The sequence below is a fragment of the Gopherus flavomarginatus genome, chromosome 15, assembly GCF_025201925.1.
Source record: "Gopherus flavomarginatus isolate rGopFla2 chromosome 15, rGopFla2.mat.asm, whole genome shotgun sequence".
NCBI lineage: Eukaryota > Metazoa > Chordata > Testudines > Testudinidae > Gopherus > Gopherus flavomarginatus.
The window spans coordinates 3,315,254-3,334,905 of record NC_066631.1 but is presented as its reverse complement, the minus strand read 5'-3'; the positions used below and the strand labels follow the sequence as shown (position 1 = coordinate 3,334,905).

Here is a 19,652-nt window from a genome sequence, read left to right as displayed (position 1 = left end):
GCTCACTTCCAGGGCCCATGACATTTTGCCCCTGGAACCTATGTCTGACTGGTCTTGCTGATCCCAACACCTGGTCACTTCACCTCTCAGGGCAGTCTCACCTGACATCCCCATGTGTTGCTGCCATGGGAACAGGTGCCAGCATTGGCAGCCAAGTAGCAATGGGACCAATTATGACAATCAAGCACTGGCTGGCCTGGGCTGGGGAAGGATTGTGCCAAACTGCAGTGCAAGAAGAGCCTGGTTGATGTTAGGGGGGTGTTGCATGTGCATCTATCCATCCAGCTTTGCTGATAGGTGCAGTGGGGTTAGACCCAGGCTTGTTCCCTACTCCCTTTAAGCTGGTTAGCACCCATGGGTGTGCTGCATGGCACACCATTATTTTAATTGCAGCTCACTTTCCACAGGCGAGATGGCAGTGAGGATCTGAGCAGGGTGGGTGTGGTTGGGAGTCCCATGCTGCTAAGAAGACACTGGGGAAAAGAGCAGACAGAAATGATCTAATGAGAAAAGGGGAGCAGAGAGTGAGAGAGTGAAATGCAAACAGAGTTTGGAAGAGGGGACCAGAATTTGAAAGGAAAATAGATATAGTAGATAACTTCTCCCTAGGGTACCTGCCTGAGCTGACGTGCTTTTGCCATCTCTTCTAGCTATCACACCGATCACAGGACTCCCTCTGGGGAGACAACAGAGGGGGTTGGGTTTATTTCCCACCTGACTTTCCCATGAATACAGCCTGGATTTAAATGCCAGGAATAAAGGTTCATGAATTGAAAGTATCTTTGTAAATCCTCCAATCCTTATTTTTTTGCATCGGTCTTCATGGCTGAGGACGTGAAGGAAATTCCAAAACCTGAGCCATTCTTTTTAGGTGACAATCTGAGGAACTGTCCCAGATTGAGGTGTCATTAAAGGAGGTTTTGGAACAAATTGATAAATTAAATAGTAATAAGTCACCAGGACTAGACGGCATTCACCCAAGAGTTTGGAAGGAACTTAACTGTGAAATTACAGAACTACTAACTGTGATATGTAACCTATCATTTAAATCAGCTTCTGTACAAAATGACTGGAGGATACCTAATGTGACACCAATTTTTTTAAAAGGCTCCAGAGGTGATCCTGGCAATTACAGGCTTTTAAGCCTAACTTCAGTACCAGGCAAATTGGTTGAAACTATAGTAAAGAACAGGATTATCAGACATATAGATGAACATGATTTGTCAGGGAAGAGTTTTTGTAAATCATGCCTCGAAAATCTACTAGAATTCTTTGAGGGGGTCAACAAGGATGTGGTCAAAGGGGATCCAGTGGATATAGTGTATTTAGATTTTCAGAAAGCCTTTGACAAGGTCTCTCACCAAAGGCTCTTAAGCAAAGTAAGCTGCCATGGAATGAGAGGGAAGGTCCTCTCATGGATCAGTAACTGGTTAAAAGACAGGAAACAAAGGGTAGGAATAAATGGTCAGTTTTCAGAATGGAGGAGGTAAATGGTGTCCCCCAGGGGTCTGTACTGGGCCCAGTCCTATTCAACATATTCATAAATGTTCTGGAAAAAAGGGTAAACAGGGAGGTGACAAAATTTGTAGATGATACAAAACTTCTCAAGATAGTTAAGTCCAAAGCAGACTGCAAAGAGCTACAAAAGGATCTCACAAAACTAAGTGGCTGGGTAACAAAATGGCAGATGAAATCCAATGTTGATAAATGCAAAGTGATGCACATTGGAAAACATAATCCCAACTATACATATAAAGTGATGGGGTCTAAATTAGCTGTTACCACTCAAGAAAGATCTTGGAGTCATTGTGGATAGTTCTCTGAAAACATCCACTCAACGTGCAGCACAGTCAAAAAAGCAGCAGTGACTGAAAAAGATCGGGGGGCCATGGTGGATAATCAGCTGAACTTGACCTCCCAGTGCAACACTGTGGCCAAAAGAGCGAGTGCAATCCTGGGATACATGAACAGGGGACTCTTGAGTGCAAGTAGAGGGGTTAATTTATGTCTATTCTGGGCACTGGTGCGACCGCTGCTGGAATCCTGTGTCCAGCTCTGGTGCCCAGAGCTCAAGAAGGATGTTGCTAAGTCAGAGAGAGTTCAGAGATCAGCCAGGAGAATGACTAAAGGATTGGAAAACATGACATAGTGATAGACTCAATGGGCTCAATCCATTTAGCTTAACAAAAAGGAAGTGACTTGCTCACAGTCTGTAAGTACCTACATGGGGAATAAATGTTTGATAAGGGGCTGTTCAGTCTAGCTAGAAATAAAGTGTAAATGTTTAACGGTGAGGGTAATTAACCCTTCGAACAACTTACAAGGGTCGTGGTGGCTTCTCCCATCACTGACCATTTTAACTCAGGATTGGATGTTTTTCAAGACACTTTGCTCCAGGAATTATTTTCTGTGGCCTGTGTTATCCAGAGGGTCAGACTAGATGATCACAGTGGTCTCTTCTGGCCTTGGAATCTGTGAAACCTCAGTCCTGAGCAACAGCACGCCCTGCTATTTTCATAGGTGCTGGAACTAGGGGTGCTGGGGCACCCCCTGGCATGAAGTGGTTTCCATTACATACAGTTTGTAGTTTGGTTCAATGGCTCTCAGCACCTCTACTATAAAAATTGTTCCAGACCCCATGGCCCTTCCAGCTCCATGTCTCCATCCTCCCCACCCAGTCCTCAGTGGACCTGCTGCTCCTGGGTCCCATGCACATAGCTCTGCCTGTGCTTTCCACTCTCACCAGACACCTCCACTAGCTTTGCTACTTGAATCCAAGTTTCCCTTCCACTCTCCCTGAGACACACACGGGTGAGCCCTGCTGATGCTTCTCAATGCAACACACACCCCCTTACCCTAGTCCAGGAGCTGTCCACCCTCAGTGGTAGGTTTGTGCTTTAAACATATCCAGACTACCCAAGTCCTTTTCACTTGTGACACAGGACAGGATTTGAACCCAGGCAGCCTAAGGTGAACAACAGCCAAGCCCCCTTCCCTTCAGCCACAGAGAGCCTGTGCTGGCTCTGCTTTCCCCCACTGTTGCCCCAGGACAAGAGGAGATGGGAATCCCATCAACCCAATGGAGCTCCATCTTGCAGCAAGCTGCCTACGTCCCTGCAGGTCTCTGATTCCATCTCCTCACTACTGACTCAGCTACACTGAGGCGAACAAGCTCGTCTCTCTTTGCACTCGGAGGACTGATCGAGAGACACATTAGAAGGACGTGTACATGGGCTGGTCAGTTCCTGTGAGACTGGGATCCGCAGCTCCAGTGCTGCCACCTCTTTGCTTCTTCCCAGCTGACTCTTCTTCCATTTGTATCTTTGGACATTGCTTCTCCTCGGCTGGGATTCCCAGCTCCTCCTGCAGGTGGACTCCATCCCAACAGGGAGCCCCTGCTGCAAGCAGTGGAAGTGAGGAGCCTCAATCCCTTGGACGATCTGGGCCTTAGACTGGGAGCTCCTTGGCAAGGGACCATCTTATTGTTCTGTCTGTACAGCACACAGCATATGGGGTCCTGCTCCAGGACTGGGCTCCCAGGCACTATATGAAATACTAATCACATGGGTCTTCTTGCTACATGCCTTAAAGGCACTGGTCACCAGAGCAGGATGAACCTCGGTAGCCACTAGATACACCCACTTCTGGGCAGAATCTAGAAGGCCTACTGACAAGAAACTAACTCACTGCTATGGCACACGGCACTGGGTGGGTTTCTGGGTCTCATTGTTCCTCTGCTATGCTCCCTTCTGGGGACTGCACTAACTGCACTCAAAGGCAATGGAAGATCTGACCCCAGATCTGCCTGTGCAACCCCAGCAACATCAATGGGATGGGTGAGTATATCTCAGTGGGGTCCACCGCTGAGGGGCTCAGGACACTGTCCCATTCAGAACAACGAGACCGTGCAATAGAAATAAAACCTCTGTGCAACCTCGTCACAATTCGCAGCTGCTCACGCAACAGAGTCACTCTTCCAGACCAAGGATTCAAGCAGTGACAGCTGCTCTGCTGCCCTCCTAGCTGTGGGCAGTAAAAAAGCAGGAGCAGGACTTTACCAAATAGCCTGGCAGCCACAGCAGGACACTCAAGGGCATTTGCGAATGGCTCCTTAATTCAAGATCACAGGCAAGACAAGGCACAAGGAAATCCCGACATAGGGCTGCTGCTGGTGTTACTGGAGAAGGCAGTTCCCAGGGTCTAACAGCTCAAGTCGCTCATTCCAGGGTGCTGACCAGGCCAATGAGCTGTGGATCCCTGTATCTGCATCTGGGATTGGGTCTCAGTCAACTTCCTGGGAACACAAATGGAGCCAGAATACATGGGGGGGTGCCTTTTCAAAAGTATCTAAATGATTTAGGAGCCAAAATAACAGTTTCGAAATGACCGAGGCAGAAGAAAAGAGTGACCAGACCACCTCAGAACGTGGCCAGTCACACCAACCACGAGGGGGAATCCCAGCTAGCTGCACAGATCAAAGTGCACCATGCAGAGTAGCATGGAAGGCGGAAGCCACCTACAGAATCTCTATCAAGTGTTCTTAAAACTACAATACCCACCTGGTGAAGTGAAGAATCAGACTGACACAGCCAGAAGGGACCCAGAAGTCACCTACTACAGGACAGGCCCAACAAAGAAAGTAACAGAACGCCACTAGCATCATCTACTGCTCCCAACTAAACCCTCTCCAGTGCATCATCAAGATCTACAACCTATCCTGAAGGATGATCCCTCACTCACATAGACCTTGGGAAACAGGCCAGTCCTCACAGACAGCCCTCCCCCCCGCAACCTGACGCAAATACTCACCAGTAACTACACATCACACAACAAAAACATGCATCCGATGAAGTGGGTATTCACCCACGAAAGCTCATGCTCCAATATGGCTGTTAGTCTATAAGGTGCCACAGGACTCTTTGCTGCTTTCACAGATCCACACTAACACGGCTACCCCTCTGATACTTGACAACAAAAAGACTAACCCAGGAACCTATCCCTGCAACAAACCCCACTGCCAACTCTGTCTACATATCTATTCAAAAGATACCATCACAGGCTATACCACGAGGGACTTGTTTATAGAATATCAGGGTTGGAAGGGACCTCAGGAGATATCTAATCTAACCCTCTGCTCAAAGCAAGGCCAATCCCCAAACAGATTTTCACTCTAGATCCCTAAATGGCCCCCTCAAGGACTGAACTCACAACTCTGGGTTTACCAGGCCACTGCTCAAACCACTGAGCTGCACTCCCCCACACCCTTGTTCACCAGCACATCTACCAATGTGACATAGGCCATCATGTGCCAGCAATGCCCCTCTGCCATGTACGTTGGCCAAACCAGACAGTCTCTATGCAAAAGAATAAATGGACACAAATCAGACATCAAGAATTATAACATTCAAAAACCAGTGGGAGAACACTTCAACCTCCCTAGACACTCAATAACAGACTTAAAAGTGGCAATTCTTCAACAACAAAACTTCAAAAACAGACTCCAATGAGAAACTGCAGAACTGGAATTAATTTGCAAACTGGACGCCATCAAATTAGGCCTGAATAAAGACTGGGAGTGGATGGACCACTACAAAAACTAAAAACTAATTCCCCCTGCTGTTACTCACACCTTCTTGTCAACTGTTTGAAATGGGCCACCCTGATTACCACAACAAAGGTGATTTTTCCTCCTGGTGATAATAGCCCACTTAAATTGAATTGTCTCATTAGAACTGAACCCCTGCTTGGTAAGGCAACTCCCATCTTTTCATGTGCTCTGTATTTATACCTGCCTCTGTATTTTCCACTCCATGCATCCAATGAAGTGGGTTTTAGCCCATGAAAGCTTATGCCCAAATAAATGTGTTGGTCTCCAAGGTGCCACAAGGACCCCTCTTTGTTTTTGCTGATACAGACTAACACGGCTACCACTCTGAAACCTGAGTATTTGCTGCATCTCATCCCTGCAGGGCATTTGGCAACACACTCAGCTGGATCGATGTGGGTGCAGGGCACTCGAGCAGCGTTGGGGGGAAGCTCAATTGACAGGGGTGCAGAGCACTCGAGCAGGGCTGAGGGAGAGGAGGCTATCAAGTCACCAGTCACCTGCCCCTTTTGCTCCTGGAAGTGGAGTAAGGATGGGCTGGTTCACCCACCCCCCCCGACTCTGCCACTGGAGGGCAGCTAGGGCCAGGCGGGGGCCACCCCCACTGAAAAGGCCCAGCAAAGGGGCAAGCCCTCAAATGTCCTGTGGTCTGTGCGTGACACAGAGGACACAGGCTGTGTTGTAAGTATGGCCGAGGAGCACCACCCAGCAGGGTGGAGGAGCCACACCTCCATGGGACGAAGCTGAGACCCCAGCTCTCCCTTGATCCAGGCCCCTGCAGAGCCTTCAGCCAGAAGCATATGGCAGTGGGACATGGGAAGGCAATGAGCCAGGATCACTAAATCTACTGGAGTTTCTAAGGAAGTCTCCCCTTTGCTAGCAGGCAGAGGCGCTTGCCCTGTAATTATTCCTGACTGTGGGTGGGAGGGGCATAGGCCTTTCACTGGAGCTGCTGAGTTGGTACCTTCTGGAAGGCAGATCTCCAACGAGCACATGAAGACTCGGGGACCCCGTCTGGCTTTGGGAAATGCAAGCAATTCTTGAAGGGACGTGGAAACCCAGCTGATGCCAAAAGCCATTTGCTAGTCTGCCCCGGGGCTGGTGTCTACGTCCTGCTGCCTGAGGAAGAGAGACTGGCATTTGGCTCCCCCAGGGATTTACTAGCCAGATCCAATACCATGAGAGAGGGAGACTGGGGTTTGCTCTCAATAGGTCCTGCAATGCTTACAGGGCTGCTGGCTTGGTCCCCTTTGCACTAGTCTCCAGGGCTGAATTCAGGCTCTGTGGTTCCGATGCAGGATCTGCCCCATTACACTCTGATGTCTTCCCGCAGTCTGTCATGCCAGCACCTCGTGTGGGCTCCGTGCAATGCTAGACGCTGATCCCAGGCAGACGTCCGTAACCCACGGGTGAGAGATGGCTCTGGAGATGGGTTGGCCAGAGATGCTCTAGCAACTTAAGGTGCACAGGAGCAATCAGGGCATGAGGATGCCAGAAAGGCTGGGGAGCCTAGGGCATGGTGGCAAGCCTTGCCAAGGGAACGTGCCTGTGGGTTCCAGTGGCACATGGGGGCTGTGGCCAGAAATGCACGGCTGGGGGTTGTATGGACATGAAAAGCACTGGCATTGCTGGAGTCGTTGGGCACGGGGCTGGGCGTTTTGGGGATGTGGCAGAAGCTGCAGGCAAGGCTGTGAGTCCAGCAGAAGCCATGTCCTGGCTGTGGATTGAAGGGGCACACGAGGCCATGGCTACAGGCGCATGTGGGGCTTTGGCTTCACTCCAGCTAGGGATTAGGATAACACTGACAAACTCCTTACATGTGTGACCTGACTCAGGATTTGAACAGGAGAAGCGGCCCCCACTACCCCTAAGAAAAGGGCTGTATCAGCAGTGCCAAGCTGGTAGCCCCCAGCCCGCAGGCTCTGCACAACTCCCACCTGCTGTTTGACCGCAATAGCCTTTGCTTTCCCACACATCCACTCATGGCACTGATCCCAACCGGAGACAGGTGGGACCATTGTGTCAAGGGGAACCTCGGGTTAGAGGTGAGCACCGCTCTGCCGCTGAGCAAACAGCCAGCTGCTCTTCCCCATCCAAACTGCAGATAAGTGGGAGGGGGCCTTCCAAGCCTGCCCCAGTTACGGGGAGCACTGGAAATGTTCTGCTCTAGAACCTGCAGGGAGAGGAGATTGGGTCAGGTCGTAGCAAAGGCCTCGTCAGCCCTGCACGTGCCATGGGGACTCTCAGGGAAGGAATGTGCCTAGGGGGTGCTGGAGCTCCAGAGACCCAGGACAGAAGGAGAGGCACTCACAGATAAATGGGCTGTGCTAGCTGGCCCCCTCTGGAGCTGGGAGAAGTGAGTTGGTGCGCCCGCAGGACAGCAATGTTGGTGTAGTGGAAACACCCTGGGGCACCACAGCTGGTAGTACACGCACCCCGCCAGGGAAAGGGAGCTGGATAATCCAGCCAGGGAGGCTTGCTGGGACATGCACTGACCCACCAGTGCCCCACATTAGACTGCCCACTTTGTCAGCAGCACCCGCTGATTCTGGGCCCAATGGGGTCAGCTTGTGCCCTGCAGGTTGGCAACTCTGTTTCCCCCCAGGCAGACTTCCTGCCACTGGGAAGCCCCGGTTTGGGTTCCACAGGTGCAAGATAAAGGGGGCTCCTAGTGTAATTTACCTGCAGAGTCTGTAAATATGATGTGTGTGCTTGGCTAACATCTCTGATACCCTGAGAGAGAAAGAGAGAAAGAGCGTGTATGTGTGTGTGTGCGCGCACATACACACCTGAGATCCCATGCATCCTGAGTGTGTGTGTGTGTGAGAGAGTGAGAGAGATCCCCAGGTTATTTTGTATGTGTGTAAGCAAGATCCTCGTGGTAATCTCTGTGTGTGTGTGTGAGAGAGAGAGAGAGAGAGAGAGAGAGAGAATTCACGTGCACACGTGTGGGAATCCCATGGTACTCTGTCAGCACCTGTGTGTGTGTTAGACAGAGATCCCCACAGAGTGCGTGTCGGGGGCAGGAAGCAGTCGAACTACCCCCCAGTCCACTCCCTACATCACCTCTCTGGGTCGGGCCAGGCCAGGCCATCAGGGCTGGCGCTGGGTCCCCCGCACCTCGTGTCTGTTCTGAAACCAGGCCAGCCGTCGCAGATGTATTTTTTTCCCCTTTCCTGCAAACAGGCGGGTGTAGGAAAGCAGGTGCAGCGTATGCTGAGCAGAGAGGCAGCCACGCGTAAACCACACCGCATGGGGCGGGAGGCCTGAGTATGGCTCGCAGTCTGTGGGGAGTGAGGTGGGGGGCATTTTCAGACAAGGCTTGCATCTCCTGGAAACCCAAAGAAGCCTTTGATCTTTAAAGCCACAGCTCCCTTCCTGTCCATCTCTTCCTCTGCACCTTCTGTTCTTGTCTCCCCCACCCCCCTCATCTTCCTCTTCCCCCTCTAGTGTATAGGAGTTGGGTAGCATCCTTTCAAATAGTTGTGAGCCCTCTAGGGAGCTTCCTTCCATCTCCCCTTCCCCACTCCCTGGTGCCATGCAGTGGTGCTGGGGTTTGGGCATTAGCCACCCAGGGGCAGTGAGCTGCAATGCAGACCTGAACGCTTTCCCAGCACCCTGGGGAAGGGCCCTTCAGCACAACAGGCACATCGCCCCACGGGCAATGTGGGGACACGAGATGCCAGTAAGGGATGGCAGAGTTATGGGGGATCCCAGTACACAGCCCACTACACAGCCAGCGCTGCAATGGGCCCACTCTGGGGGGCTGCATTGCTAAGGAATGCCACTGGCTGGAGGTGGCATCTGGCCCAGCTCCCAGTGAAAACGGGTGTGAAACGGGCAGTAAAACTATTGGTCCAAGATTCCACCAAATCCAACAACCCGCATCACGACCCCACACTGGCTGGGTCTGACTCGTCCTCTCAGGGCTCAGACACCGTTGCCTCTCCACATGCACACAGAGCGGCCCCCACCTTGATAGCCCCAAGCTCTGAGCCCCTTCTGAGCACAGCACAGCTCCTCTAGTTCCCAGGAACGCACGGCTTCCCCTACCACTGCTGAACATGCTTCTCCTGCTGGAACCAGCACTGAGGGAAAACCCTACGCATGGAGCCAGTAGGAGAATGAAGCAGCCTTTAGAGCAGTTGGCATCTGTCCTTTGCAAGACCTAGCACAGCAAGAGTGTTGGTATAATGGGGGCACCACCACCACCCCGGCACATTCCTGAGTGGGATTTTGGAATAGCCAGGTTCTGCCAGGAGCCTGGTGTGGCTGGACTGTGGGAGTTTGCTTGGTGCTGGGTGAATGCTGCTGCAGTGCAGATGTGCCTGGGAAAGCAGCAAGTTCCATGCCTCACTAGAGAGTCTCTGGGCCTTGATCCGAGCAACCCACAACCCTATTTGCAGGTTTCTGGGACTTCCTAGAACCTGACTGGGACACCTCAGCAGGAGCGGTGCCAGGGTTTTTGGCGCCCTAGGCGGGGGTCCTTCCAGGCTCCCGGTTGTTGGCAGCAATTCTGCGGCGGGGGGGGGCGGTCCTTCCGCGCTCCCGGTCTTCGGGGCACTTCGTCGGTGGGTCCCGGAGCAAGTGAAGGACCTGCCGCAGAATTGCCGCCAAACCAAATCCTGGCACCCTAGGCGACCGCCTAGGTCGCCTAAATGGAAGCGCCGGCCCTGCACCCCAGTAACAACCACAACATACCGAAGCTCAGCTCTCAAGAGCCATAGCAGATTCAGACAATCAGAGCTTGCCCTGGCCTTGCCTACACCTCTAGGGAGCCATATGGGCTCAGAACCAGTCAGTGCTGGAGAAAGAAGGAGCATTCAGCAACATGCTCCGTCCTGCTGGGGCTTGAACTTGCAGCCCTTGGACCTGAAAGCAGCAGCTGCATTGCCATTGGCCATTAGTGCTATTGCAGCAGCACTCCTACCACAGCTGATGGCCTCTGCCTTGCAACAAGCTGCACCAGTTTGCCAAGTGAAAGAAATGGCCAGGAGCAGCCCCAGTAGTGGAGGGGACTTGGCACTTCCTGTCCCCAGCACCCCTTTGTTCTCCAGGCCCAGGTTCCTGCCCTCCCCCCGTAACAATTGTTCTTCAGGTTATTTCCTGTTTGTCATTGTTGTTTTACACACACAGCTATGGGTGCCGCTGTTCAAACCAAACCCACATGCTGATGCGCCATGTGAGGCTAAGCCATGTTGAGCCCTCTGCATGCCTGTCACATGGCTATGTACAGCTTTCCAGAGTGCCACCAAGTCCAGGCAGCTGGGGAAGAGAGGGGGGCAGGGGAATAACTGAGGGGCCTGTGATTTATTTATTATTGCTAATGTAGTACCAAGACTGAGGCCCCATTGTGCTAAGCACTGCACAGACACACCCTAAGAGACAGGTCTGTCCTGCAGCGTTTCTAACCAAACTCAACCAAAGAAAGGATCACAACCTTCATTTCCCAGCTGGAGAGCTGATGGGCAGAGAGATGAAGTGACTTACCCAAGGGAACTGTGGCAAAGCCAGGAACCAAATCCAGATCCAGAGCTAGCCACAAGATCACCCTTCTTCACTCTGGATCTTTTTCATGCATTGAATTTCCATCCCCATGGTGCTTTTACAATTGGTCATGTTCTGATTGGAAGAAAGTAAAAAATGCCTAACTTCCCTCAGAACGGACATGTCTGAAAAATTCCAGGCTGCAAAGCTGGTTTCCAGCTGCCCAGCCATCGCCATGGCTGGCTTGTTGGGCAGAGAGCCAGCCTGCCAGGGAGCCAACCACCCTCATCCCAGGAGAACCGAAAAGGCAGGTAGCCTGCCCACCTGCCAGGCAGGCAGTGCAGGGAGCTGGCTAGCTCACGGAGTCTGTGATCCCTAGGAGCTGGGCAGTTTGGACAGCCTGGAGAATTCCCACAGAAAATTTCAGTTCTGTCAGCTGATCCGCCAGGAAATCTTCCATCAGCTCTGTGCCTTGCTGATGCCAGGAAGTTTTCGGCATCTGTTTGAATCTATGTCTACTGGCAGTACTGAGTATTGTTCTATCATTACCATAGTTGGTGTTGGTCCTGCTTTGAGCAGGGGGTTGGACTAGATACTTCCTGAGGTCCCTTCCAACCCTGAGATTCTATGAGTCTATGATTGCTTGATGCATCATGAGAGAGCTCAGAGCATTGGACAGGTGCCTGCAAATGATACTTTATAAAGCCAAACTGTTCAGGGAGTACCTATGATCTATCTTTGCAGCTGATATATGTGTATCTGTCTAAGGTATAAGGCACCCTGTCTGTAGATGTCAGATATGTCTATACATAAATGGGTCAGTCCAAAGCACATTGTTGGGTATCAAATTGGGCTAATACAGAGCTGTGGTCTCTGGGAGGAGCCGAGGTGAAGGATTTGGGGGTGATTGGCTCTGGGGAGATGATTCCCTGCATATGGGCATATAACACAGGAATTGCCAGACTGGATCAGTCCAGGGGTCCACCTAGGCCGTTACCCTGTCTTAGCCTGACAAGCACCAGCTGCTTCAGAGGAAAGGCACAAGGAACCCCCTACTGGACAATTATGGAATAACTCTTCTCAGAGGGGAAGTTTCTGCCTGACCTCATCTGTTTGTGGTTGGCTCATGCCCTGGAGCATGAGAGTTTTTGTCCTCTCTAACAACAAAAGTTTTACCCCTTCTCATGTAACTGAGATGTCCTCGTTAGCCATAGAAATATCCAATTCTTTTCTGAATCCTGCTAAGCTCAACAGCCTCTTGTGGCAATGAGTTCTCCAGGTCAGTTAGACGTTGTGTAAAATGTAGTTCCAGGTATTAGTTGTAAGCTGGAGTTCTTGTGTATCGGTTAGGTTATATTCCTATAGAGGCTTTGCTTTACTGTGAGTCAATCTCAGAGTACATGACTAGATGTTTAATTTCTGTTAAGGGTATTTGTTCTTGTGGTTTTGATCCTTGTGCAGAGGCCAGTATCTGGACAGGCTCTGCATAAATAGATTGTGGGACAGCAGGGCCAGAGGGCAGCAGGATAGTAATCGATGGGAGGTATATAAGCCCCAGGATCACCAGAGCTTTATTCCCTGTGGACTAAGGAAAGGTTACTACAGGTTAATTAGAGCACCTGGAGCCAATTAAGCCCTCCCTTCCCCAAGACCTAATAAACACCCCTGCTTTGGTCACACAGGAGGAGGGAGGGAGAGCTGACTGTAGTTTGGAGGTGATCAGACAATCAGAGGACCTGGGAAGAGAAACCCTGCCCGAGCAGGGCAGTGGGACTCCCTCAGCCCAGAGGACTGAGAGAACCCCAGCCCAAGGGGAGAGAGGGTAAGAAGCCTGTGATGCTGAAGGGGCTGGGACTGGGACTGGGACTGGGACTGGGACTAGAGTAGGGGGTGGACCTGGGTCCCTTCCCTGCTCCCTTTCTCTCCCTCTCCAGGGCACTAGCAGAGCCCAAGAACAGGGGCAGGGGCAATGCCCTGATCCCAAGGAAAAACACGGGACCCACCACAATAGCATCGGCCATTTGTAATCAACAACAGCAGCTTTGTACATTTACTTATTGCAGCAGTGCCTGGGAGCCCCAGTCACAGACCAGGACCCTGTGTGCTAGGTGCTGTACAAAACCTGATGCACACAAATCTATAGACTAACAGCACACCACAAGTCTGCCCTGCACAAGCAGTGGGAGGCTAATTGGGGAGAGCGTCGTGTGGGCTCCCACAATGTTACCAATGTTAGCAGATATGCACGAGAGGTTGCTGAGTCAGGGCACAGACACGGGACAATCTAACATGCCCCCTAAGAGCCATGTGGTGTACTGTAATCAGACGAATGTTGCCTGTCATGCCACCATGTTCTGGGTACATCCAGCTGAAATGCATCTGCTTTGCTGCTGAAAGTTACAGATGCACCAAGCTTTGAACCCATCTGCCCTGCTTCCTAATGTTCCAGCTAACACCAAGTACATGCCTGTAGCCTGGGAGCACCTGCCAACGGCCAGGTCACCAGCCATTCTGGATCCACCTGTGCCCAAGGTCCCATTGTGCTGCTGGGCACCAGCCATGCTGGCCAGCGTGTCGGGCCATCCCAGTGGAAAACATCTACAGTGACAGGCGCAGGTGGAAGGCACCGGCTGTGCTGGCTAGCAGACTGGGCACCTAGGCAGAATGCACCCTCTGCACTGATAACAGGTCAGGCTGTGTGACGGGGGGCTCTGCTCACCACAGGCGGTGCCTCCTCCTGGCCGTTCTGGGGATTAGCTCTGTACAGTCAACGTCCCTTCCTGTGGTTTCACTCCATCTCTGCATCTCTCCCTCTTTGGCTGCAGCCCCTCCCTCGCACCAGGAGCTGCTACCGTGACCCTGTCACTCCAACAGTGGCTCAGGCAGTCTTCCTACTCACTGCCCCCAAGCAGTACCATTCAGCAATGGCTGGTATGGGAACCCAGGCCCGCCCTCTGTGCTGGGTGCCAGGCCAGGGTCGGCGTGAACAGCTGAGGTGTGCATCTCCACCACTGTACTGCTCTCACCCTGCTCCCTCCTACTGGGCTGTGGCTTCTACCTCAGGGAGGGGGACTGCAGGCTTCCTCCCTGCTGCACTGTTCCCAGCCTCTTGGCTTTGGAGAAGCCAGGCCTGTTCCCTTGCAGGGGAGCTGCCTTCGAATAAGCTTCCTCCAGCTTAATTCTGCCCTTTTTGCAGCGTAATTGGCTGAACGGGCCCATGTGGCCTAATTCAGCCTTCTCAGGGCCAGCGTGGGGAGGATGCCCCATCACAGGCTGGGAATAGGAAGCTGCCCAGGCAGTAGGAGCAGCAGCGAGAGGGGGGTGGAGGAGAGGGGGCTGGGAGGGGTGATCACATCAATACAGCCGCTAGTGACATCTCTAACGCCCAGTCCCCTCCCGGTCAGAGCTCTGCACAGAGCTGCAATGGAACAGCAAACCAGACGTCACACAGAAACCACAAAGAGCACAAGCCCAGTGCACAGGGCTCGCATGATGCGTCCCCACCCTCTGTAACCTCAGCCATGGCACAGAGTACAGCGAGCAGGGGACCCTCCCTGCCCCTGTTGAAACAGGGCACCCTGGAGCCAGCGGCCTGCAGGTGGCATTGGCACCTTTTGGGGGAGTCTGGAGACAGGCACATCTCTGTATTTCACCCTCCTTCCTGTCCATGCCAGCAACTGCTTCCCATGCCGGACACCACCACAAGCTGTCCTGCAGACAGCCCTTTTCCCCCCAGTCCCAGCCTACCCTAAAAGAGAGCCCCAGGAAGGGGGTCCACACAGGCTACCTGCAGGCAGCAGATCCCCAGCTGTGCAGTGCTCCCATGCCTCTCCATGGCTTCCCATTCTCAGGACAGTCCCTCCTTACAGACCCACATTCCCCTCCAGGTTATCCCCATGAAGAGCCAGCGGCAGGACCCATAGCATGGCCCATCTCCGATGCCCTTTCTGGGGGTTGGTGTCATCATCCCCATTCTATAGGAAACTAAGGCACACAGCAAGGAAGGGATTTGCCCCAGGCCACACAGCAGGCTGGTGTCAGAGCCAGAATAGTGTCCTGGGTTTTTGCTCCCCTGTCCCAGCCAGCTCACCAGCCTCTGGCTGGGGGCAGTGTCATCCATGTGGAAGGAACTAATTCCACCTCATTTTAAGCAACCTGAGCTGATCCTGGGGATCTCCCTCATTAGGGGTTTTGGTCGACAGCAGGATCTTCATTTTGCTGCCTCCCTTCCAGATATCTGAGCCCCTCTGTGCACCCTTCCTTCTAATGCCCTTTCTCACGCCCTGTGGGCTGGCCTCCCACCACAGCACTCCCCTTCTCCGAAAACATCGCAAGCCCCATGCCACTGTTAAGCCAGCGGAGACACCAGAGCTCAGGGCAGCCACCTCCCACCACTCCCCGAGGTCACTGGGGCCTACCTCCCCCATGCCAAAGTGATGGGAGTCCAGGAGTGACACCCCCCCACCACCACCAAACCTCAGTCCCCAGATGGCAGCCAGGATGTCTCATGGGATGCAGTATTTGCATTCCCAGAATGTGGGGGTTGATGGGGGATCGAGAAGGGGGGACATCTCCCAGCAGCCCTGGGGGAGGAGAGAGGAAATGAGCTCACATGGGACTTTTCCAGGGTGATGACGATGAGAAGCAGAACCGAGCCAGGCAGACAGACAGAGACGGACATGTGGCAGGCAGAGATAGGATGACCGGATGTCTCGATTTTATAGGGACTGTCCTGATTTTGGGGTCTTTCTCTTATCGAAGCTCCTATTACTTCCCACCCCCGTCCCGATTTTTCACACTTGCTGTCTGGTCAGCCTAGGCAGAGACAGGCAGACAGATACGGACACCAACTGCAGGGATGGCTGGATGCAATGTACCAGCTGGACGGACGGACGGACACGTAGATATTGCTGGCAGTGTTGTAGTTGTTTTGGTCCCAAGATACTAGAGAGACACAGTGGGTGAGGTAATATCTAAACAATCTGTCCCCTCCCCTATATTTGGCTGTGACACTCCGAGTTCCTTTCGCAGCCCCCGAGGAAGAGCTCTGTGACATGGGTCCAGTAAAAGATGTGCTCGCCTCCACCTGGCCTTGATAAACATTAGCTGTGGTTAATCCACATCTCTCTCTACATGCACAAGTGTGTATATTCCTTTTGGGATGCTTCACTGTCTCCAGAGCCATGGCTAAGGCTAGCACCAGGTGCACTCTGCTCTCCTGGCTGGATGGCAGCAGTGCCATGAGGGATCAGGTCAGCCCCATGCCCGTCTTTACCAGGCAAAGAGTCGTGCAACTCCTTCACCCAACCCAAGCAGAGATTGAGGGTCCTGATGAGCCCTGAAGCCCAACCCCACTGGCAGCTCCCCACATCACCCCAAGATCTTAGCACACCCCTGGCCAGCTCTCGCCCTGGCCACGCCCCACAGACACGCAGAGCCTCTCCCTACCTGTGTCCTGGCGGAACTGGTGCATGGACTGCAGGTCAATGATATAAGGAGCCAGCTGGGGATCCACCTGCCCCAGGACCACACTGCCCCGGGCGTCCTCCTTCAGCACATTCTCAATGTGGTGGCAGACGGCCGCTGTGTAGGGCCGCCAGCGTCCGTGCTCATTCAGCCACTCCCACACCACCACGCGGGCCAGATTCTGCGGTGGGAAGCCCAGCCCGTTCACTGAGATCAACACCCCTGAGCTCGGCCGCAACATGGTGCCAGGTCAGCAGGCAGCAGCCTGAGCAGGGCAGGCAGCAGAGGGGTTGGAGACAGGGAAGTCAGCAGGAGGGCATCCTCCCAGGCCACTTGCCCTCTGAGGGTGGTTCTCCGGGCCTGACTGGCTCGACCTCTGGCTTCAGAGTCCTTCAGAAAGCAGCATGGATGAGGAGCGAGCAGTATCCCTGCAATGTGCTGGCCCCCAGAGGAATGATCCCAGTTGCACAGAGGCTGTCTATTCTCTTAACTACGCATGCCAGGCTGGAGTGAACATCTTGGCCACACCCAACCCCTGGTGCTCCAAAGTCCTGATGCGGCTGGTGGGAGCCGGAGAAAATGATCCAGCCCCTGCTGCCCCTCTGTTCACACCCAAATAGGAGACCCCGGGGAAAATACAGGGTCCCACCCTTGATTTTGTCCTGTGCTCCCCTCCTTCCTGCTTGACTCTGGTTACACTCGGCCCCTGGTGCTCTCAGGTGTGTGCCTCCATAGCCCAGCTGCCCTGCTGAAGGCTCTCGACCTCAACAGCATGAGTAATGAGGCCTCCGCAGAGCCCAGAACAGCCAGCCCAAGCCCAGCGTCTCGTCTCGGTCTTGGGAATCTCCTGTCTTCAGTCCCTCGGGGAGGCTGTGCAGGGCCACACAATCCATGCCGGGGTGATCTGTCTCCAGCTGCTTCCCGACTTCCCTACCCCCAATTCCAACAGACTGCCTCCCTCAGCCCCAAAAGGCCTCAGGCTCCCTGCCCCGCCAGGCCCTTCCTCTCCTCCCAGCTGGGCTGGTTGGATGGGATCACAGCTCTCTCCCCATGGGTCACAGCTGGGGCTCGCTGCAGGTGACTCCTCTGAAACCTGTCCCTGGGGAGGGCATCCCTCGCCAGCCGGAATCGCACATTCTGTGCCTGGTGGGGATGGCTCTGGTGTCTTTATCGGGGCTGAGGGGAGCCTGGTAGGGAGGACGGGGTAGGGTGGGGCTGCGTCCCGGGGCTCACAAGGAGCTGCTGCTGCAGAAGGGGAAACCCCCTCCCCTCCTTCTTGCTTCCTGCTGCTCAGTCTCTGTCATGGACGGCTCCACAGCACCTTGCCAGGTCTCATCTCTGTAGCAAGGGGAGAAATTGTCCCGTCTGCTGCCGGAGGACGGGTGGGGGATGCAGCCTGAAAGGGGAGAGCATCGATCAGTGCTGGGGCTCTCTGTCTGGGAGAGCAGACTCCCATCCCCTGCCCCCCTCTGCAGATCCACCTCCCAGCCCAGGGACTGACCCCATGGTCATTCTCCCTGGGCTGTCTCCTTCCTCACCCGCCTCATCCATCCAGCTAGCATATCTGCCAGGCTGGCCCCCTGTGAGGACCAGAGCCTCATCTATGTCCATTTCACTCATCAGGAGAGAAATCCCATCGTCCAGAGACCCATCGGGGCCATCCAGCCCGTCCCTCCGATGCAGGATCGTCCCTGATGCCTTATGTCCCTTTAAGGTGGAGGTGGGGGTGCAGGGATTGGTGTGATAAAGAAGAGGGAAGCTGTTATAGGCTTAAAGAGCACTGCAGGCCCCTCACCCCTTCCTTGCCCGCTGGCAGGCACTGCAGTCCCTGGGGCTAACGTGCCAAGCCACGGCATGGACTCTGCCGGAGCGTGACTGAATGGGGTCTCCCCTCCTCCCGCCATGCAAACAAACACCACAGCCCCTCAGACAGCAAGTGCCTGGCACATCTCCTCAGGTCAAACCTGCCTCCGCCCAACTCTCACTTACCATCTTCACTGCAGGCACAGCTCCCCAGCAGGGATTCAGCCACTCGCCCCAGCTCCTACACCCTCCCTGCCTTTGTTTGGGTCTGCATTCCCTGCTCGTCTCCCCACCACAAACGAGGTCACCGGCAAAGCCTGCAGCACCCCCTCCCAAGGATGCCAGCAACAGTGATTTGGGGCACCACGGGCACTTGCCACTTGCATGTCCCTCCCCACCCCATACGTGTGTGAGGGAAGCAGCAGCCGATTCGGGTCCCCGGGGTATTGTGACACCCGAAGGGATCCCCACCCCCAAGGATCGAAGCGGCAGGTCCCCAACACTCATTGTCCCGCCCCAAGCAACAGAAGGAGCAGGGGGCTTACAGCAGAGCCACCAAGTGAGCTGGGCAGCGCATGGCAGCGTCTCGCCCGGCCCTGTCCAGCCAAGCAGCACACTGGTGCCAGGGCTGAGGTGCCCTTTACCCGGGGGCAGGGGGCAGGTGGTTCCATTTTCTCCTCCTTTATAGCAAGGCTCTGGGCACAACTATCAGGGGAGTCAAGAAGGTCCCTTAAACCTGCCCCCCCAAACAGCCCCCACGAGGCCCCATGGGACGTTTTCCCTGCAGCCTGGGCCAGCTCCCGTCGCCCCCTCCCCAACTCCCTGCTGCAAACCCAGTCCGCTGCCATGGCTGCTGGCTCTCCTGGCACCCCGCGGCGGCTCGCTCGCCCCTGCTCGCCCCCCTCTCGGGGATCCATGTTTACCCCCCGCCCCAGACCCACCTGGTGGCCGCGCTCCGGCTCGGGCTCGGGCTCAGCTCTGCCGCTGCGGCCGCCGCCGCTCCGGGGCCGGGGCTGGAGGAGGAGGGGACTGGCTGGCTGCGGCAGCGAGCGCAAACCCGGGGGCGCCCCGGCTCCCAGCCCTCGCCAAAACAACAAGCTGAGCCGGGGGAGGAGGCTGCGCACAGCGGATCCGGAGCATCCCTGCCGGGAGCCCCGCCTGGCCGCCGCGCCGGGGCGAGGCTGGGGGGCTAGAGGCGGCCGCCCGCCGGCCAGGGCTGCCTCCCTCGGGGGCCGGGGAGAAGGAGGGGCCCTCGCCGTAGGGAGCTGGCTGGGGGTCCCTCGGCTCGGCC

At 54.4% G+C, this 19,652-nt stretch overlaps 1 protein-coding gene across 1 annotated transcript in view; it reads right to left on the bottom strand.

Annotated features, from left to right (window-relative positions):
* The window catches only part of DTX1 (deltex E3 ubiquitin ligase 1), a 96,480-nt gene extending 77,114 nt beyond the window's left edge, over positions 1–19,366 (bottom strand). The window contains exons 1-2 of the mRNA XM_050924365.1: positions 19,303–19,366; positions 16,541–17,954 (exon numbers count right to left, since the gene is read on the bottom strand). Coding sequence (XP_050780322.1) covers positions 16,541–16,799 — 259 coding nt within the window. The 5' untranslated portion in view covers positions 16,800–17,954; positions 19,303–19,366. The remainder of the gene's footprint in view (positions 1–16,540; positions 17,955–19,302) is intronic.
* Between the last annotated feature and the right edge of the window lie 286 nt (positions 19,367–19,652).